This window comes from Plecotus auritus (assembly GCF_963455305.1).
Source record: "Plecotus auritus genome assembly, chromosome: 8".
In the NCBI taxonomy this organism is placed as follows: Eukaryota; Metazoa; Chordata; class Mammalia; order Chiroptera; family Vespertilionidae; genus Plecotus; species Plecotus auritus.
In genome coordinates this window covers 59,097,486-59,120,156 of record NC_137782.1, presented here as the reverse complement: position 1 = coordinate 59,120,156, position 22,671 = coordinate 59,097,486, and the positions used below count along the sequence as shown (strand labels likewise).

The following is a 22,671-nucleotide window of genomic DNA, read 5'->3' as shown; positions in this document are numbered from 1 at the left end:
CATTTTTGGAAGGTGCTTTAATTACAGGAAGGTAGAAAGAACTCTGACCTTGATTTCAGCAGGCCAGGGTTCAAGTGTACTAGTACTGTCACTCATCACTTTGTAACCTTGAATTTTACTTGGTCTCCTTAAGCTTCAGTCTTAAGTTAGGAAGAATGATGCCTGCCTCAGAGTCACTTCACGGAGGAAGAAGATAATGGGATGGGAGAGCACGCACTAAACCATAGGCAGCTAGTTATTTACTTTGTTCCTTCAGTAGAGAAGTGAGTACTATTTTGTGACATGTATCCCTCTTCCTTTTGCTTCCCCATGGCTGAAGGTGGACGGACAAGTGGTAGCACTGCTCGTGCAGAATCTGGAGCGCCTGGATGAGTCTGTGAAAGAGGAGGCGGACGGCGTGCACAACACTCTGGGTAAGGGCAAGGGCAACCAGCATTCTCCGAGTTTCTTTCTGTTTGTTTTGGGGCTTGGTGCTCATTTCCCTTCCTCCTTCATAATAGAGTCAACAGCAGTAGTGTTTTCTTTCCGTCTGCTCCCAAACTGCCTTTTCAGAAATAAAGACCCTTGTGTAAATTTCATATAACTGCAGCTTTGGTTTGGCTTGCAGGTAATAAAAGCAGAAATGCACCTTCCTGCAAACTGCTGGCTTCTTTTTAGCAGGTGTTTGCCTCCAAAAGTTAAGATGAAGTCTATGAAAAAATATATATATTTTTTAAACAATTTTTTAGTCTTTTTATGTTCGTTTTTCTTCCCTTCACTGGAACTACAAACTTTTGAACAGCTGTGTATCTTTATAGGACATTTTATTTGAGAAAGAGTTAGTGTTTCTTCCTTTTCTTATGTGCAGTTTGCCATGTAAACTGCGGGTTGCAATATTGCCATTAACTTGGCTGCCCCTTCATTATGTGTCCATTGAAGTAAATTCCTCTGCAGGATTTCCCTCCTACACCTCCCCAGTCTTCCACCCTGTAAAGTTGCCAAACCAATAGCCTATTTAAAATCATGCTTTTGGGTAGTCCTCTTTATCACTAGTCGCTGTCGAATAAAGCCATAAGTGACATATCTGTAAGTAGAGCTTGAGAAATGAACGAGGCCCAGCAGAAGCAGAAAGTTTGATGAGATTAGATTTTCTCAGCTCTTTTGTGTCTGGCACAGATTTCTCTTGTAGTTTTATACTCTCTTTCGTGAAGATTATCATAAAGAAGGAGGAAGAAGGGAGTACCTAGGGAGTAAGAGGAGAGAGAACACAATAATCAGTAATTTGGGGGCTTGCCCTAGTCTACAGCTAGAATTTAGCATTGCCATCTGTTAGCCTAATGCTGAATTTTGCTGAATGGAAAGCTTATCAAAGTCTTAACTGACTGTTAATTAAAAGGGCCTGATGTAATGGAAAAAGTACCAGCCTGGCAATCTGTAGAAATCTGTCTACTTTCAGCTTGGTCACCTACCAATAGCTCAGCAAAGTCATCCCTCCCTCCCTTATTGAGCACCTGACGTTTGTCAGGCACTGTGCTAGGCACTGGGGCAGATTAAAAAGGAATTAGGCCGACTGATGGGATGGTCTGGAACAGAAAGGGAAAGGTAATAGAGGATGACAGATGATTTAATAGGAGTTAGTGGAGAGCACTATGGAAGTGAAGAGGAAGGGTCTCCAAATTGCTGTATAGGAGCAAGTAGCACTGGGGCTGAATATGAAGACCGGTACATTTTGACAGAAATGTGAGACGGATCCTTGGGCAGGGGAGTAGCATTTGCAAAGCTGTGTGAATGGGCCTGAGTTTTGGGGAAAGAACAGAAATGCACTGTAGCAGTGGGAGTAGGAGTGGTGGGAGATGGGACCAGGGGCGTAAATTTGTCCAGATTATGGAAGACCTTGTAAACTATGGATTTTATTCTAATGGGCAATAGGAAACCATCTAAAATATAAGCAGAGGAATAAGAATGAGTTGATTAATATGAATGAGTTGATTTTCTTAGAAAATGTGAGAAGTAATTTAAGGTATTATAATGATCATCTCTCAGGGGTCTGGTTGCTACTCTGCTCCCAAGGCTTTGTGTCCCACTCCCTGAGGGGGCTGCCCAGTTATTCTTTTTGTTTCTGTTAATCTTCACCCTAGGATGTTTTTTCCATTGATTTTTAGAGAGAGTGGAAGAGAAGAAAGGAGGGGGAGAGAGAACATTGATGGGAGAGAGACATATCGATTGGCTGCCTCCTGTATGAGCCCTGACCAGGGCCAGGGATTGAACCTGCAAGCCCAGGTACATGCCCAAAGCTCTACCCACTGAACCACACCAGCCAAGGCTGCCCTATTATACTAGTACTTTAACTTGAAGATTGACATGGACAAAGGAGTGAGGAAGAAGATAAGGGGTGTGTTGATTTCTTCAACCCTTTCTCCTACAAGTATTGTGCTTGGAGAACACAGAATTCTATCTGCTTTATAATAACACTAGAGGTCTGGTGCACGAAATTCGTGCACGGGGGAGTGTGTCCCTCAGCCCAGCCTGCACCCTCTCCAATCTGGGACCCCTCGAGGGATGTCTGACTGCCCGTTTAGGCCTGCTCCTACTGGGATCAGGCCTAAACGGGCAGTCGGACATCCCTCTCATAATCCAGGACTGCTGGTTCCCAACTGCTGGCCTGCCTGCCTTCCTGATTGCCCCTAACCGCTTCTGCCTGCCAGCCTGATCACCCCCTAACCACTCCCCTGCCAGCCTGCTTGCCCCTAACTGCCCTCCCTTGAAGGCCTGGTCACCCCTAACTGCCCTCCCCTGCATGCCTGCCCCCCCCACAACTGCTCTCCCCTGCAGGCCTGGGTCCCCCCCCAACTGCCCTTCCTTGCAGGCCCGGTTGCCCCCAACTTCCCTCCTCTGCTGGCCTGGTCACCCCTAACTGCCCTCGCCTGCAGGCTTGATCACCCCCAACTGCCCTCCCTTGCAGGCCTGGTCCCCCCCAACTATCCTCCCCTGCTGGCCTGATCATCCACAACTGCCCTTCCTTGCAGGCCTGGTCCCTCCCAACTGCCCTCCCCTGCTGGCCATCTTGTGGTGGCCATCTTGTGTCCACATGGGGGCATCCATCTTTGACCACATGGGGGCAGCCATCTTGTGTGTTGGAGTGATGGTCAATTTGCATATTACTCTTTTATTAGATAGGATACTCTGGGATATAGGGTGGAAGAGGTCCTAAAGGAAATGAAATGAAAGCATTGGATGTGTTAGAAGGGGACTATAGGTGATTTTTTTAAATGTCCCCCTTTTTAGTATTATAGTTATGCAATAACCTTTTTGGCCTCCTAATTTTTAATTTCTTTATTAAGCAGCAATTTGGCTGTTTTTGGAGAGAATGGGACCAATTATGTTTGTTTCTGAGTACCAGACAGTTACCTCTGCCAGCATGGCCTTTCATCTCTATGCACATTTTTTTTTTTTCCAATTAAGATTATGCTTGGTTCCTTTGCAGTCCAGGCAAAGAGAACTGAAAGTGGATGAAACAGGAAAGGAAGAGACTCTGAGTTCACCATCTCCTGATTTTTTTCCTAAGGTCTTTATGAAGGCTCTGTCTCTCTAGTCATAGTCTCTCCGATTCTAGTGCAATGAGGACTAAGAGGGTCTTTGTAGGTAAAGATCCACCCTTCTGTATGTTCTGCTCTAGTGTTGTTCCCTATTAGCACAGAAAGTCTATCACTTACTCCTTTTGTGAACTCCATCATTTTTAGTTATAACTTTTACTTATAACTTGAAGAAAAAAAAACCATAACATATCCCTGGTTAATCTAAAAATGACAGGACATCATCTGGCTGGGAGGAATACAGAGAAGTAGGAAGAGGAATAAAATGCCTGCCGTGGGAAGCAGGCTTGTTGCAGATGGAACAAAGTTGTCTTCCCAAATGACTGGTGTTTGTCTCCCTTCAGCTATTGTGGAAAACATGGCTGAGTTCCGGCCGGAGATGTGTACAGAGGCTGCCCAGCAGGGTCTTCTGCAGTGGCTGTTGAAGAGGCTGAAGGTAAGTTTGGCTTTGTGGGAAGGCAGGTCAAACTTCTCTGCTGTGAGCCTGGCACATGCTGGGTCTTTGGCATTGATTGTTATCCCCAGGCTTGTATGATGTAACTTGTGAATTTTTTGAGAGCCGACTTATGAACTCTTTATTTGTCCTCTTTTGTTTGTTTTAAAAGAAAACAGTTTAAAAATAGACTTTAAGCCCTGACCGGTTTGGCTCAGTGGATAGAGCGTCGGCCTGCGGACTCAAGGGTCCCAGGTTCGATTCCAGTCAAGGGCATGTACCTGGGTTGCGGGCACATCCCCAGTGGGGGGTGTGCAGGAGGCAGCTGATCAATGATTCTCTCTCATTGATGTTTCTAACTCTCTATCCCTCTCCCTTCCTCTCTGTAAAAATCAATAAAATATATTAAAAAAAAATAGACTTTAATACCTCTGAAAATATTACAAACTTGTTGTAGAAATACAAACAAATGCATGTTGTTCAGAGGGTATAAAACTGAAGGAAAAGTTCCTCTCTGCTGATTGCTTCTAGTTCCACCTCCCAGAGGCAGTCACTCTTAGCAAACAGTATTTTATCTATCCTTCCAGAAATTTGTTGTGCACATATAGAAGTGTGTGTGTGTGTGTGTGTGTGTGTGTGTGTGTGTGTGTGTGTGTGTTTCACAAATAGAAATACATAGTATTTTTTAAAGCCCCTTAACCTGGCATGTCTGACCCTTCCATTTCTCAGTTTTGAAACATTGGCCTTATTATCTTTCAGACATCTCTTTTACCTATGCCCTGCTCTGCAAAGGTCAACATTATTTCGACTTCTGTATTTGTCTTTGCTCATGCTGCTCCTTCCACCAGGAATGACTCCTATCTTTTTCATATATTTTTAGATTATATACACTGTTCATTAACCAGCTTAAATCCCTACTCTTTCATGTATTCTCCCATCATTTTTAGATTTGGAAGCAAGTGTATTAAGTTCTATTGTAGATAAAAAATTTAAGAGTTGATACTTATAGAGTATCAACTTGCCCAAATTCATAGAGCTAGAATTAAAATCCAAGCATCCATACTCCTTTATGCACCGTTTCCCTAGCCTCACCCCCCCACCCCCGCCCCAAGCCCATACTGCCATCTTTCTTTCATGAATAGCAGCCATTTTACTTTCTCCCTACTGGTTCTCCAGTGGGGGTTAGCAGATCTGGGTTCTCCCAGTTATATACCCATAACTGTGTGACACTTACCTTCATGGAGCATCTTTTCTTCATCACTTGGCAGACTTGGATTTTATTATTGTGCTCATTGTCTTACTCCAAATACCCTTAAGCTCCTTAAGAGCAAGGACTGAGTTTCTGTCATATTTGCATCTTCTCCCAATTGTTTTCAGGGTGTGCATCCTGACCAGGAACATCCGAATCGCTTGGCAGCTTCTTAGAAATGAGTATTCTTTTTTTTAAATTTTTTTAAAATATATTTTTATTGATTTCATAGAGGAAGGTAGAAGGGAGAGAGAAACATCAATTATGAGAGAGAATAATTAATCGGCTGCCTCCTGCACGCTCCACACTGGGGATTGAGCCTATAACTAGGGCATGTGCCTTGACCAGAAATTGAACCATGACTTCTCAGTTCATAAGTCAGCACTCAACCACTGAGCCATGGTGGCTGGGCAGAAATACACATTATTAGGGTGGGGGGAAGGGGGAGAGATCAATCAAAGGACTTGTATGCATGCATATAAGCATAACCAATGGACACAGACACTAGGGGAGTGAGGGCATGAGCCGGGGTGGGGTGGGGGGCAGTAAGGGGATAAGGACACATATGTAATACCTTAATCAATGAAGAAAATAAATAAATTTTTTTTTAAAAAAGAATAACTTTCCCTTCAAAAAAAGGAATACACATTCTTGAACCCATCCCACTAGACCCCCTGAATCTGTCCAGCTTGGGGTGGAGCCAGCAACCTATCTTAACATCCAAGTGATTCTGATACATGCTGACATCTAAGAACCAGCATCCTAGATTATTTGTTTACATTACTTGGTAAAGCCATGCTATTTTACTGATCATGTATATTTATTCAGTAATCCTTGAATAATGTTAAGTGTGTAGCACATTGATGAGTCTCCATTTTGTATTGGTCACCTAGTAATATATAGAGATATGCTTGGATTTCTTCATCCACCAAATGAAATCACTAATTTGTACTAATGAGGATGAAATCCATTGCAGATGATTGCATTAAATGGTTTAGCAGGTAAGCAAATAACAGTAGTGTGAGAGACACTGCAGCACAGCTTATTTTTCCATGGGGAATACAAATTCCTTAGGATATCATGTACTATTGAAAATGACACCAAAACCCCCAAATTTTATTTATTTTTCCTAAAGAAACAAAATTAAGATTCCCCTTTTGTTTCTCAATTAAATCAATGCTTTAAAAACATTGCAACATTCAGGAAATGAGCTAATGAACTGAGTATTGGCTTTATTATACAACATGTACAACTAGTTAATGCTAGGTCCTTAGCCTCCATGACCAAGAGTTGCCAGTTTACAGGCGACAGTCTGCTTTGACAGTTGTACAGGGCTGTAGATGTGTCTGAACCTGCCCCATGTGTTCCAAGCACCGGAGGTGAGCTGCAGAAATAACCTGAAGCTTCTGGCTGCGGGTGGTAGCATAATTGTTTTGTACTTTCCAAAAAGCAGCAGCTCCCAGAAAGGTGAAGTTTAATTTTATTCAAGGCTAGTGCATGCTGAGTACAAACTTGTGCTTGACTTTGTAATTACTCTGACAGCTGAAAGGTTTAGGATCACCAAGCTCCTGGATAGAAGAGAGCCCCAGAAGTTCCAAGTCCCATTGGTTTACTTTGCCAAATCCAAGGGACTGCGGCTGCTAAATGAATTCTCCTTCCTTCTAATTTTGACTAAATGCCCTTGTAATTTGACAGTTCAGTATTTGCAAGCTTGGAGGCTGTCATCTCTGGCTGGTGACTTTTGTCTTTGGCTAGACATTAAAGATTATTCTCCCTTTTCCCCACCTAGCCCATCGTTTATTTCTTTTCTATCAGTTTAAAATATTTAGCTGTCACCTTCATCATCATCACTTACATCACTAAGTTTTCCCTGTCCCATGTGAGTGTTGTACATTGGCAATTTATCGTGTACAAAGGGTTATTCTCGATACTGTTTGTACTGTACAATATGTACTAGTTTATTTCTGATCCTCATAAACAACTCTCCAAGTAAGTGCTGCTATCCCCAGTTTACAGATGAGGGAAGAATCCCAGAGAGGAGGAGATACCTTATCCAAACCCCACGCGAGGTATGTGGGAGAGCCTGTGACAGCCGGGCCTTGCTAGCTTTAAAGCCTCCTCCTCTTGCCAGGCTGTTTTCCAAAAGCATCTCTTTCAGGGTCTGAAGCATTGCAGGGCTCAGCGTTGGGAGTTGAAGGGCCTAATCAGTTTGACTTTCTCATTAGATTACTCACTCCATCATGCCAGTTTTTCAATCAAAGGACCTATATTTTAAGAAAAAAGTGATGAAGCCGAAACCGGTTTGGCTCAGTGGATAGAGCGTCAGCCTGCAGACTGAAAGGTCCCAGGTTCGATTCCGGTCAAGGGCATGTACTTTGGTTGCGGGCACATCCCCAGTAGGAGGTGTGCAGGAGGCAGCCGATCGATGTTTCTCTCTCATCGATGTTTCTAACTCTCTATCCCTCTCCCTTCCTCTCTGTAAAATATCAATAAAATATATTTAAAAAAAAAAAAAGAAAAAGAAAAAAGTGATGAAGATAGATTTTGATATTTTAAAATTTTTGTTTACTTTGGGCAAATTGGAAACTCCTTGAAGTGATACACAGCAAAAGCTGCAGATTTTCTGTGGAGAATCAGGAATTCTCAATAGAGGGGAACTCAGCTGTTGGGTGCCTATTCAGTATATACTAGTTTATTTAATCACCTCAAGACAAAATTATGATTTGTTTTTACTTAACATGAGAGAAAGTTAGTTAGAGAGGCAGAGTAATTTGGCCAAGATCAAATGGCAGGTAATTGTTAGAGCTGAGATTCTAATGTGAATATTTCTGATTCCAGTCATCAGAAAAACTTTTAGTACCTATTGTTAGATACTTCCATATCTTGTTTAATTCTCATAGTAACTCCCCTAAGAGATGTTATTTTATTATTTCCATTTTACAAATAAGGAAACTTGGGACCAAGAAATGTTACTTTGGGTCATAGATGCCCATTCTCAGTTCGTGATGCCATTAGTGTCTCAGAATTTTGTTTTTATAGCATCCCTGTGCCAGAAAGGATATAACTGTCCCATGTATTAAGTAGTTAGGTGCAGACAGTTTGATAATACATATTTATGTCTTAACATTTTAGTGCCATTTGAAAAAATAATACACATGAATTAAAAGACAATATATTTTTATTTAATTCTTAAATACCACAGTTACTTACTGATAGATGTGTGTGCCTTTTCAGTTCTGTACAACTTCTGAAACCTTGGAATCAGATTGAATACCACAACCCTCTTTCCTGTTTCACACAGTTCTTTTATCATGGCAACCACCAAAACCCGAATTCAGAACTATCGGATGTCATGAAAAGAAATGCACCTGGAGCTAGTAGTTAATGTAGTGTTGAGCAGATGTTAAATGTCACTGTGCTTTCCTTGGAAATTGAAAATATCCTGTGGTGCCCCTGTGAGTTCAGTATAACACCAGGTACCTCGGCATGCAGTTTGGGAACTGCAGACTTTGTGCACATAGGTAGTGCATGCTCATTAGTCAAACCTAGGTATGTCTGATCCCAGAGTCATGTCCTTTTCTTAATGTTACTGTATTACTTGATAAAATTAATATTAATTCAGTACCATAATTTAATGCCTTAACAACAGACAACGTTCATGTTTATGTCAAATTCACCTCTGTTTGCTGTCATGTTCAATTCTTTGTCTTGCATATAGCAGATGCCCAATAAATATTTGTTGGGAAAAAAAGAGAAAATCTATCCACTGCCTTGGAGACAGGAGTTTATAAAATCAAATAAAGGATAAGAGAGGCATTGGAATCATGGAAAGGCTATTGTTCTAGTGGCCTGATTCTTAGGGCTTCTTTCAGTTAAGTGTATCTTGTTTTAAACAAGAACCCTGACCCTTCAAAAGCATATAAGTTGGTATGGCTTAAATCTTTTAAAATGGCAATACTTGTAACTTAAATAATTTGAGTAAGTAATTCTATTGGCAGATTCTTGATTCTGATGGCCATGTTCACCCCTTGGCTTTTCACTTTTGTGGTTTGATTTTTATAAAACTGTTTTCCTTAAAGTGAAACGTGCCACAAATTTCATTTAAACCCTGGCTCTTATACTGAATTTCTTGAAACAAGGACTTAAGCTTGCCCAGGGAGCATACCTTGCAGTCAGCACACGTAAGTCCTTGCATTTACAGATCTTTTAATCTAAGATGGGTCATACCTGGTCAGCCTCCTGAAACTCTGTGGGGTGCACTTAGGTTTGACGAGGGAGACGTGCACAGAAAACTGAAAAGATGCTGGCATTGCTTCATTAGGGGCCACGCTTCCTTCTTAAGTACAAAATCAATGTCCAAACAGAACTGTGAATAGCGCTAAGGTGATAGAAGTGTTAGCTTCAAGATAAACACTTCCCCTGTCCTTTCCAGATACAGGAATTATTTGTCATTTCAAAAAACCTGGAGAGGTAGCAAGGCTGCTGCTGATTAACAGTTGTTGTCTATGTTCCTGCATTTTAAGGATCAAGGGTACAGTAAATAAAAAGACATTGATGAGGCTTGGTCCTCTCTGCACCTTTATCCGAAGGGTATTGTTAATGATGAGAGATTTGAGTCTCGCTACTGAAGCAGCAATGTGGACGGCCATGAAAAAGAGTCTCTGCATTAGATGTGTGCCCCCTGGAACTCCAAGTAGCAGAGCATGCAGCAGGCAAAGAATTGTGGGTAGCAATTTGGGTGTTAAAATATTAACACATTTCTGCATATTTAATGTGGTTTCCTTTTTAAATAGTAGGCAGATTATGGCACACAAGCAGATAGGTTTATGATTTCAAATTAAATTTTAAACATTAAAAAATCCAAAGGCACTACTTTGTTATAAATACACTCAACTAATCTAAATATGAATTTGCTTTCTTTTCAACTTCTCTAATGTGTCAGCTAATTTACAGCCTAATTTTATCATTGTAACTCGTGAACAAAGCTTTATGATAAGGGTTTAGTCTTAAAGTTCAAAAGTTTCAATTACTCATCTAGTTCACATTTTGAGTACGTAGTATGTGCTAGACAGTAGTCTCTGGACTCAAAATGTGGGATCTGGGAAGGCTTCCCAGAGGTGGTGACATTCATACCTGGGCATTAGGAATGTGAGAGATATTGTGTTCGTCTGTCATTTATGGTCTTACTATGTAGTTCTTGAGAGCAGAGGCAGACTTTTTTTTTTTTTTTTTTACTCTTAACCTGCCTTTTCCCTTTCTAACTTCTATTTTTCTCTAACTCAGGTTCTAGTACTTGTGAAAAATTCATGCTGGGGAGGGAAACAGGGCCGCATAATGTTGGTTTGGTTGTTGTTGTTTTTTCATTTCTCCTATTTCCTTACAGGCAAAGATGCCTTTCGATGCCAACAAACTGTATTGTAGTGAAGTGCTGGCCATATTGCTCCAGGACAATGATGGTGAGGCTCCCTCTCAGTATTGATATTCTGTTAGGATAGGAGGTAGGCTTGTTTCAGATCATGACAGCAAGCTCTCTTGCCTTTGGCATCCCCTTGCTCTCCCTCTCGCTCTCTGTGCAGCTTTTGTACTCTGTCAAGCTGTATTGATTTTGTTTGCTGATGTATCAGTGTTAGACGGCTGTAAAATCTGACAGTTAGCTTCATTTTTTTTCTTCCTCTATTTTTTCCCCTTTTAGAAAACAGGGAATTGCTTGGGGAGCTGGATGGGATCGATGTGCTTCTTCAGCAGTTATCCGTGAGTAATTCTTATGCTTCCTGTCTGCCATGAAGATACATGGCCTGCTTTAAATGGGAGGTGGAGCTGGAAATTGTGGGAAGGAATAAGCCATGTGATGCAAGGCATGTGGAATCTGTTGTTAGGTTTGAGGTTACAGTGGAGGTACATGATTTGCCTCCTTTTCTTAGTCATTTGCTTTTTATGATCAGCTATCACTGTGTATTGCGTATAGATTTTCTTGGTCTCTTTTGATATTTATCAATTCAAAAAAGGTGCTTCCTGCATAAGTGTATGTTTGGGGGCTATGAATACCAAGTTATTTTTAGTTGACCCATTCCCAAGATTATTCACTTCCTTTCCTTTTAGTCTGCCACTAAAATAGAGTCTGTTCATTTTCCAAATAAGTTCAAGGAGTACAGGTTCCAGGGCAGTGGGGTAGAGGTCACAGAGAAGGGAAGGATGTAGTACTGGAGGCTAGAATGAGAAATTGGAAATTGCCATTTGTTCGTTGTAAGAAATGTAAATCCACTTGAGATGTTGTTCTGCTGGCATTCTGAAAACACTGTTAAGATTTCTTCTAACAAATCTCATCTGTGCTATTCCAAAAACAGGACTGAAAATAGATCATTTGGATAAAATCTTGAGAGTGTTGGGAGTGTCTGAGATGTCAGTTTGCATACAGCTTCCCTCTTGGTGCCAGCAGCCTGAGTGGCTTGGCCTCCACCTCCAAAAATAGAGTTTTGAAATGTGAATCTGTTTTCAATTCAGGGAAGGTGCTTAGTCTTGTTCCTGCAAGATTATTGATCATTTTGGAATACACTGTATGGGTATGCAGATACTGTTAAGAGGCTTTCCCCTTAATATGCCACATATCTCTCTGGCAAAGACAAAACTTTTGCTTTAAGCTGTTCCCATGACTTAGAGCCATAGCTGCTGTGCGAGGCAGTTCATTAGCCCTGATGGTTAGAAAACTCTTCCTTATATTGAACCAATATTTGCCCTTCTGGATTGTAGTTGTTTTTTAGAAGGGAAAGGAAGGAGTTGTGGTTGGGTTGGGCCAGTGGAGAGCTTTGGGGATAACTGGAAAAGTTTCTTGAGTTGGATGGTGGTTTCAGGGGTGCTCACCTTATTCATTTAACTATTTTAGAGTTTTCTATATTTGTATTATATTTCACAGTAAAATAATTTTTTACAAACTCTGCCTCCTTGAAACTATCAACCACTCATAGACCCAATGGTCAGTTGATTTTTTTTGTATTTTTGTGTGAACTGACAACCATTTAATACCTGTGAATCAGAAAGCCCAGTTTTTCTGAAATAGACACTAATGAGAATTTTGTTTGATAAGCTTTTGTTCCACTGCTGTGGGGTTATTATGACAGGCAGGCTTTGGAAATTGTTGAATGCTGGCTGATGAAAAGACATTCTCTTAGGCTCTGTGCTTTCTGATGTCTTTGCTTGGCAGGTGTTTAAAAGACACAATCCTAGCACTGCGGAGGAGCAGGAGATGATGGAGAATCTGTTTGATTCACTCTGTTCCTGCCTAATGCTCAGTTCCAATCGTGAGCGTTTCCTGAAGGGCGAGGGTCTTCAGCTGATGAATCTCATGCTCAGGTATGTTTCTTACCTCCTAGCTGTCATACTTTTTGCCCAAATCCTGTCTTTTAGCCTAAATTAAAGGAACATATAGTTATGTTTTTTTATTCCCTTGAGCTTCCTAAAAATAAAAAGTATCTTAGTCTTAGTAAAGACTAAGTAAAAAAAGTAAATAAAAGTATCTTAGTCTTTTTGCTCTATTTTGTCCGTTAGTAATATGACCACTGCATTGAAGGGAAATGTCTTTTTTTTCCTTCTCGTAATGTGTTGGTTTTTGGGAAATCTAAAACTTCTAAACATATATTAATTTCTAAACTGAGTCCAATTTTTTAATATCCCATATAGACCTATCTATGCCATACATTTGTCTGTATTTTATTAATAACAGTAGACTATCATTCATACTTATATTTTTCAATATACATTATTTTCATTGATGAATTGTGCATGTGCTATGTGGCTAGCATCAGAGATAAGAAAATGTGCAAGACAGTTTTAGAACTTTTCTTTATTATTTATGTTCTGATTTCTTAAAATATTTAAAGTGGGTATCATGTTAGCATAGTTCACAGAATCCTAAAGTTGGAAGTAAATGGGAAGTATCTTATATCCATAACTCTTGTGAAAAGGAGGAGAGAGATAGGGAGGCGGGTAATAACTAGAGCGTGGTGGAGAGTCAAGGGACAGTTTCCTAAATTGAGGGATACTAGATCATGTTTGTATGGTTGGGAGACTCTAGTCATTATTGAATTATTCTTTATGAAATTGAGACATAGTCTATTGTCTTGAAAATTCTACTCTCATATACCAAAAACTCTCTTAAATTATTTATTTGACAAAATATTTTTATAAATCGAATATATATCAATAAATACAATTTAGAATATAGACATGTAAAACTGCTTTTAAACACTGGTATGATACTATTTTGAGTATGACAGCATTCTTACCTTCAAGGAAAAAAACAAACAAAAAACTCTTATCACCCAAATACAACCCAACTTTGGTTGTATACCCTATTCTTTTTTTTTTTTTTTAATGTAACTGGTTTCTTGTTTTTAACAGCTTTTTAGGCCTGCCACACATGTAATTTTCTATACTGTTTCTTTTTAAACTTGACATGCTGTTTTCCATGCTGTGACATAATCTTCATGAGAGTTTTCAATAACTGCATAATGGACTCTCAGGGAATGTAGCTTACTTAGTATTTTATTGTTGATATAAGTTACTTTTAATGTTTTGCTGTTATAAAAAATTCTACAGTGAACATTTTGTGCTTAAAATTGCTTTTGTATTTAATATTATCAAGATACGTATTTCTAAAATACTTTTGCTTTAAAGGCTGGGGGCACAGTAGACCTCTTCATTTGTCCAGTGTGTTTCAGACCTTAGAATGTTTGAAAATCTTCCTTTCTTGAATTGCTTTAAAATTTTTATTTTAAAGTGCAGAGAGGGGCATTGAAATTATTCAGAGGCCTTTAGTGTTCAGGTGATTTCTGCTAGCTTTCCTCTCTTGAGTCTTCTGTTTGCTTATCTCCTTTACCCTTCTAATTGCCTGTTCTTTTGTTGAAATGACCAACCTTCTCTCAAGCAAATAGCAAGTAAAGAAGATGCATTTGGCTTCCTGGGCTTTCTAACCTTAAAACTACACTCTGCAGGGACTTTTCCCTAAGCTTCTTAAAGGTCTGAAATGCCAGTGTCTTTGGATGGTTGAGTGTAAATATGAAGTGATGTATTCCTGTAGCATATGGCTTGGTAATGTGCAGCAGTGGGGAGCTGAATAAATAACTAGAAATATGGATTTTTCAAACAGGAATGCTGAGATTCTGGGAGCCTAATTAAAAAGAAGCTCCAAAGACTTAGAAACTAACTCTCTGGGATCTCCTAACTTTCATTTTTGAATGCTGAAGTTACTGTTAGATTAATTCTTCTGCATTAATTAGCTATATTAGCAGATTCAGCATTTCCTTTTTTCTCTTTCCTATGCTCTTCATTCTATGTTATTTTTCTTCTGACTCTCAAGTGGAAAGTTTAATTGGGAGGGAATTGTTTTTTTCTACTAGATTTGTCCTTCTGATCTAGCAAGACCTGTCAAATTGTTCTTTGTTAGAGAGAGCCTATTGAAGACTAGGGAAGCTGTAACACTAAAAGTTCAGGAAAATTTCTATGGCTCCATTGCCCCTACTGCTGATATTTACTTTGATTCAGGCATTCATCAGTTATGAAATGCGTACCTGGAAAGGTGGCAGCATAGTATAGCATGGAAGTGATACAGGCATATTGGGGGTCTGGGGACCCAAGGGTTCACAACCCACTGTGGGTTCTTGGCTTTGCACAGGAAAGAATCCAAATGCAAGCCAGCATAGAATTTAAAATGAAAGAGAGTTTATTACTGAAGCAACGATACACAGAGTGAGCTATTCCACAGACAGAGCAGCCTCTTCCTCGTGGGATTTTTTTTTTTTTTTAATTGAGGGGTAGGACATTCAATAAGGGGGAGGAATATTCAGGATCTTTCCCGGGAAAGAGGTGGAAACTTCTCAGAAAGCCCTGTAGGCCATTTTGGTTCCTTCTATGGGCTTTCCGTTTATCATGGCACAAGGGGTGTCATTTAGTATGTGAATGTATTACAATGAGTATATAATGAGGCTTGAGGTCATCATAAGATTATATTAGTTGCCATGTTGGATCAAGCTGGTGTCTGTAGGTTCTAAGCCATAAGTCCTTCGGGGGTTGGTCTTACTATCTCTTTGACAGTCCCTGTAGCCCTTACCGGTTATAGTTTCATCACATACCCTATCTCAGAAGAAGGGGCTTTGGAGTTGAGGTGAATACAGGTTTGGAACATAGCTCTTTCACTTACTTGTTCTGGATATTTGGTAAGATTACTATAGCGTTTCTGACTTCTGACCCTTAGTTTTTTCATCTGAAAAAATGGGAGGAACAATGCCATATTTGCATGGATTCTGTGGGACTTAGACTATATATAAAGTGTCTAGAACATTTCTGCAGTTATTAAAACATTGATAAAGTACTATATTAACTTTTGTTAAGTGCTAGGCTTATACAGAGATGATGAACAAGACAGGATTCCTACCTTCAAGAAATTCAGTATCTAGTGAGGGAGGCCAATATCTAATGAGGGAGGCCACTGTAATATAATTTAATTTCTTAACTATTAAAAGGAACAGTTAATTTTGCATGTCTCTATCCTATGAATTTTTTTAACACTTCTGATTTTTGATAAAGAAAGATTATCAACAAGATAGTTATTTATGTACACACATTATCACACACACATATACTACCCAACTTAATGTTTTTATCAATTTTATTGAAGCATAATTTATATACAGTAAAACACACCCATTTTAAGTGTACAGTTTTAATTTTGACAGGTTTATATACCTTTGTTCTCACCACAATGAAGATATAGAACAGCATTCTCGGATAAATCTGATATGAGTGAGATATGTAGTCTTATTTTTTGTAGGAGCCACGATAAGAAGGTTAAACACAACTAATTTTAATAATTATTTTATTTAACCCACTATATTAAAAATAATCATTTTAACATACAGTCAATAAAGATATTGTTGAGCCATTTTACATTTATTTTTTATACTGTCTTTGAAACCCAGTGTGTATTGTACATTTACATTTCAATCCAAATGCTGAATTTCCATTAAAGTACTTGATTTATATTTATAGTTATATTCCATAAAATTTACAATTGAAAAAGTAGATTTCTATACCTAAATTTCTTCAGTGTGTCCCAATAACTGAATCAAGTATCAATTTTTAAATTTAAACTTAAATTTATTTAAATTAAATTTAAATTTTAGCTCCTTAGTTTCCTTAGCCTCATTTATATGCTCAATAACTACATGTGGCTAGTGGCTACCATATTAAACATGCATATATAGATAGTTTTTATCACCCTCTCGCCCCCCAAAATTCACTTAATTCCTTTTGCAGTTAGTTCCTACCAGTTCATGTCTGGCCCCAGGCAACCACTGTCATTCTAGAATTTCATATAGATAGAATCATACATACAGTACGTGTGTGTGTTTTTTAACTTATTTCACCTAAATTGTTTTTGAGATTCACTCATTTTGCATATATCAGTAGTTTGTTTCTTTTTTGTGCTTGATAGTATTCTATTATATTTCTGCATTCCATTATATCAATTTGTTTATTAACCTGTTCAAGGACATTTGGATTGTTTCCAATGTAAGTTTACTGTTAGAAACTACCAAGCTGTGTTCCAAAGTGATTGTATTATTTTGTATTTCTACTAGCAAGTAATGAGAATTCTAATTGCTCCATATCCTCTTCAACACTTGGCATTGTCAGACTTTAATTTTAGCCATTTGAATGAGTGTGTATTGTAGTTTTAATTTGCATATACCTGATAACTAGTGATGTTGAGCATCTTTTCATATATAAATTGACCTTTCTTACATCTTTTTACTAAAATCAAACTTACGTTCAAATCTTTTGTCTGTTTTTTTATTTGGGTTGTCTTATTGAGTTTTAAGTGTGGTTTATAGACACAAATCTTTGTCAGGTACATATTTTGGAAATATTTTTATCCTAGTCTGTGGCTTGCCTTTTTATTTTTAGTGTCTTTTAAAGAGCAAAAGTTTGACTTCGAGGAAGTCTAATTTATAATTTTTTTTGTTTTATGAATTGTGCCTCTGGTATTATATATAAACTCTGTTTGCCTAACCCAAGGTGTCAAAGCATTTCTTCTATGTTTTATTCTACAATGTCTCAGTTTTAGGTTTTACATTTCTTTGTCTATGATCCATTTTAAGTTAATTTTTGTATATGCTGTGAGGTATGAGTTGAGGTTCTTGATTTTGTTAGTGGCAGATGTTAGACCTTAGTACTTGAGTTTGGCTAAGAGAAGAATTCAGAGCTTAAGGAACTCAAATCGAAGGAGAAAGTTTATTCAGCAAGCAAAAAGGAAGTACACGAGAAATAAAAGAATCCAGCAAGCAGCTGAAAGTACTGTCCTGGGATGTTGGCAAGAGTTCCTCCTCTAGCAGGGGGGCTAGGTGGGAGGGGCTAATTACTTGTTCTTTAGGCTGACTTATTGGTCATCTTTTGTCCTTGTATGAGACATATGAGGCTTGTCTTCAGCATTGTTCCTCCTCTAAGGGGGTCTACCACATGACTAGCGATATGATATGTCAGGGGGTCCAAACTGTATGACCAGAAATATGCTAGGGATGGAAAGGTCACCCTTGGGGGTGAGGTCCCAGCCCAATTTTGCTCATTGCTAGGTGCCCAGAGCTTTCCATCCTGGTGACCTTCAGGCTATCATTCCTACTCTGCCTGTACCTATCTAACTACCATCTATACTTTATTTATTCTTTTTTGCTTATAGGTATCCAGTTCTGGCATTATTTATTGCAAAGATTATCCATGTTCCATTAAATGCTTTTATACCTTTGTCAGCTATCAATTTATCTTAGATCTTTGTGGGTCTATTTCTGTTCTTTTTGCTCTACTCGATTTATTAATGTGTCTTTTTGCCATCGCCATACTGTTATGATATTATAGCTTTATAGGTAAGTCTTGAAATCATGTGGCATGGATCATCTTAAAATATTTTTTAAAGATTGGTTTAACTATTCTAATTCCTTAGTTACTTTTTCTATCCAGCTGGTGAATTTCTAGAAAAACACTGCTGGGATTTTTATTGGAATTGTATTGAATCTATAGATTATTTTGGGAAGAATGGACATCTTTGTAATAATAAGGTTTTCCAATCCATGAACATGATATATTTCTTCATTTATTTAGGTTTTTTTATTTCTTTTATTCGTGTTCTAGTTTTTCTTAAGACCATTTGATATTTTATAGTTTTCTAGAAATGTTTTAGTTTCATACAGACTTTAAAGTTTATTAATATAAATTGTCCTTGTATTATAATTCTTTTCCATTTCTTTTATTTCATTTCCTCTTTTTTGTTTTCTTACTTTGTGTCCCTTTTATAACTCCCAGTGTTATGTGTTTAAATTTCTCTGCTTTTTTTCTCAATCACATTTGTTACAAGTGATTGGGATTGCTTTAGCCTTTGTTTTGGTGTTGTATTTGTGTACTCTTTGCTTTCCCAGGCTTTTTTCTTTTTTTGCCTTTTCTCCATTTTTTCCTTTCTTTCTACTTTCCACTTATTGTGTTTCCTTTTGTAAAAAAGCTCTGAGTTGAACAGCTAATGCTTTTCAAAATAATTCTCTTATTTAAAAATAAAGATATTTAAGGTTAAAAATGTTCTCTTACACAATTGCTCAGCTTCATCACGTATTTCCAAGTGGTAAAGTTTTGTTTTTTTTGTTACAGTAACAGAAAATATAGGCTGAAAAATACCTACTTTTCTGAATTTGAGACTTTGTGGTCTTATAGATGGTTATTTTTTGTAATTATTCCATGGACATTTGAATATAATTTGTTTCTTATGTTTGGCCCTTTTCTTGTCAGTTTATTTTGTTCTAATGGTTTCCTTGATGGTTTTACTTTGTTTGCCTTGTATTTTAGTTCTTTCCTCATTTTCCTTTTTCTGTGGAACTATGGAAATTATTCTTTCTATTTCTTTTCTGTTAGTGAAATTGACTTTTTTTAAAAGTGACTTTACTTCTTTGTCTATGAACATGTGATGTGGTATCATGTCCCTTCAGCATCTGAGCTCTGCCTAGTTCTCCTTATGGTCTTCTCATCTCCCTTTTCCACATGTTCACATTCTACTCTTGAAACCAAACTAGTTTAGATTCCTGAACACATTTTATTATTTCCTCTGTGTGACTCACCCTTAATGTTTAGGCTAAACTTCTTTAAGAAGCCTCTGCCCGTATGTCACTTCTCCTAGTCCTATCCTTATTTCACCACCACTCCTAAATTTTGAGGATTAGGTTCTAGCATCTTTTGCTTATTTCTGTGGTAAACATCTGTTTGTCTCAGACTGTACTGTAAGACTCTTGAGAACAGAGATCAGGTTTTCTTCCTCTTGTATCTCTGTACCTAGCAACATATACACATTAGGTACCCAGTACATACTTTCTGAGGAAAATCTAAGAAACATTTTTGCTGTTTAGAATCATTGAGTCATAGAATTTCTGGCAAATCTTATAGATAGACTTAAAGAATGAGGAGTGACTTATTAAAAGCCATAAAACTGAGAACTCAATCTCTTGTCTGAAGATATTTAGTCCTGTTTTTTCCTGTCAAACTTTTTAATGCATGAAGAACACAAAACAGGTCATAGGCTGACTGTGATCTTCAAGGCTCAGGGGAAGCCAGGCATCGGCTCTAGTCCTGGGCTCACTGCCCTATTTGGTGTGTGCCCACGCTAGGCTGTGGAACAGAAGCCAACCAAGTGGCCACACTTCGGTTTATCTCCCTTTGGGACACGTGAACCTCTTCGCTCTCTGCCTCCATGATCCTCCTAGGTATTTCAGGACTGTGGTTTAGGTTTTAATGTCTTGTGTGTAACCTTTGCACTCAAGGTTCAAAGAAGTCCTTCATGGATTTGTAGTCCCTCAGCTTTTGTTTCTGGGGCTTGTTTGGGGGTCTAGTACCTCTGTACCCTTACTTCACAGCCTTTCCCCTCTATTTACCCTGCCGCCTAGGTGTTAGTTTAGTTGTCAGGTGACTTTTTTCATTCCTGTGTTAAGAGTGTCTGGATTTCACAGTGCTTGACAGAATCAATAAAGGGGGAAAAGCTATTGTTTTGTTTTGTTTTTCTCTCTCTGCCAAAGGACAGATGAAGACATTTTGGAAAAAAAGAAAAGATTATTGAGGTGCAATTTAGAAATGGAACTCAAGCTATGAAAAAAGCAGTAGGTACCCATCCTAGAGTATAGGAACCTCCAAAAAGGGAATTATTTATTTAACCATCGTGTTTCATCAAAGAAAGAGAAAAAATGAGGTGCAGAATCTCTTGGTCAGTGTAGGGCTATATGCTGAAAGGAAGAGAGAACCAGAGTTTCTGATGGAGAAAGTACTGCTCCTTATGTGTCAGGGAGGTTGACCTCATTCTTTTGATTTGAGAGCCAAGACTTAGGGTACAGAGAGTATGTTTGGATGGCCCTTGGCTAGCAGCAGAACAGTTAAGATATGAATATAAATCAAGTGATGGTTTTGTAGTCAGGGTTAGCTAAGAGAAAAATAAAATTTAAGAAAGTCACAATTTACTGTGCAGTTTAACAGTGATTAGCTTCAGAGAGTACAATTCATGGAAGTAAGACTAAATTATGCCTACAGGTTAGCAACTTTCAACTAGCGTGCTGCAAGAACTTTTAAAACATGTAATACCTGATTAGTCAGGGACACTGACCTCTTTTCCCTTAGATCAGTGGTTCTCAACCTTTCTAATGCCGCGACCCTTTAATACAGTTCCTCATGTTGTGGTGACCCCCAACCATAAAATTACTTTCGTTGCTACTTCATAACTGTAATTTTGCTACTGTTAATGAATCGTAATGTAAATATCTGTGTTTTTCCATGGTCTTAGGCTCTACAGCAGCGGTTCTCAACCTGTGGGTCGCTAGCAGGGTCGCCTGAGACCATCAGAAAACACATTACGATTCATTAACAGTAGCAAAATTACAGTTACGAAGTAGCAACGAAAATAATTTTATCGTTGGGGGTCACCACAACATGAGGAACTGTATTAAAGGGTCGCGGCATTAGAAAGGTTGAGAACCACTGCCTTAGATGGTCAAATAAAAAAACGACAACAGCCAACACAACAATAGCTGTCTGGTGTGAATGAAGCTGAGATATCTTATTTTTGTCAGATTGGCAAAAAATCATTTTTGGTGTGCCACAGAATTTTAGTAATTTATGTGTGCCCTGAGATGAAAAAGGGTGAAAATTGATGTTATAGGAGAATGGCCATTTTAGCATTTAGCAGGAAATGAGGGCTGAGCTACCAAAATGCCCTTATTGTCCCCTGGATTGAGACTAGTTTGCCATTTCCATGTTCCTGGTAACAGATGTCTCTCTGGTAACATGGCTGCTGTAAATACAAGATTCCAGTATATCAGGTTTCATTATAGCCTGTTCTCCAAATAATTTACTTCTTGCCACCACAAAGCACTTTTTAACTGTATGTCCTTGTATCAAATGGTTCATTGTTCTTTAAGAAACAAAGCCAGTGGGAGACACAAGAATTACATTGTCAGTTTCCTTGAAATGTTGACATGAAACTTATTACTTCTGTTGTAAAACCCTGTTCCAGTTAGAAAGAGAAGAGACCACCTTGGTCCCAAGGGATATGTACAAATGCAGCTTGGGATTGTATAGCAGAAATACAGTGAACCTATCTTGGTTATTAACTGAATAGGCAAAAGAGAGAGGGAGAGAGGGGTACATAGACACATTAATTTCAGGAACCACCAATTTTTTTTTTCCTCTGAGGGTTTTCAGTAAGATTTTCTTTGAGCTAAAGAAAAGTGTCTCTGACAAAGGAAACAAATAAAATAGTATGGGATACCATCTGCAAAGTAAGTTTGCAGGCCCAATTCTGGGCTATGAGCTTGTACCACAACATATATAGGTAGGTAGTGCACACTGTGGATTTTTTTTTTTTTAATCCTCACCTGAGGATATTTTTCCATTGATTTTTAGGGAGAGTGGAAGAGAGAGAGAAAGACAGAAACATCAATGTGAGAGAAACACATCGATTGGTTGCCTCCCACAGGAGCCCCATCCAGGGTCCGGGCTGGGGAGGAGCCTGCAAACAAGGTACATGCCCTTAACCGGAATCGAACCTGGCCTCCTTTGGTCCACAGGCTGACGCTCCATCCACTGAGCCAAACCGGCTAGAGCTGGGGAATTCTTTTTAACCTTGACATTTCATTCCCTTGGATTTTACCTTTTTCTGTAGTGGTTTTGTTCATAATGAACATATGAAGGTACAAACTCTATTGCATTTTTATTCTTGTGGTCCTTTACAGGGTTTTGTTGTTGTTATTGTTTTTTAAGAGCTAGAGCCTTTTATTCTGACGTTCAGTTTCCAGGATTCCACTGCAAAAGCAGAATAATAACACAGATCTTTTAGAAGTCAGCTGTGCTTCCTT

General features: G+C 38.6%; 1 protein-coding gene across 1 annotated transcript in view; it reads left to right on the top strand.

Moving 5' to 3' along the window:
* The window catches only part of CTNNBL1 (catenin beta like 1), a 181,579-nt gene that overhangs the window by 76,988 nt on the left and 81,920 nt on the right, over positions 1-22,671 (top strand). The window contains exons 6-10 of the mRNA XM_080683808.1: positions 320-413; positions 3,917-4,008; positions 10,638-10,710; positions 10,947-11,005; positions 12,453-12,601. Of these exons, the coding sequence (XP_080539934.1) occupies positions 320-413; positions 3,917-4,008; positions 10,638-10,710; positions 10,947-11,005; positions 12,453-12,601 (467 nt within the window). The remainder of the gene's footprint in view (positions 1-319; positions 414-3,916; positions 4,009-10,637; positions 10,711-10,946; positions 11,006-12,452; positions 12,602-22,671) is intronic.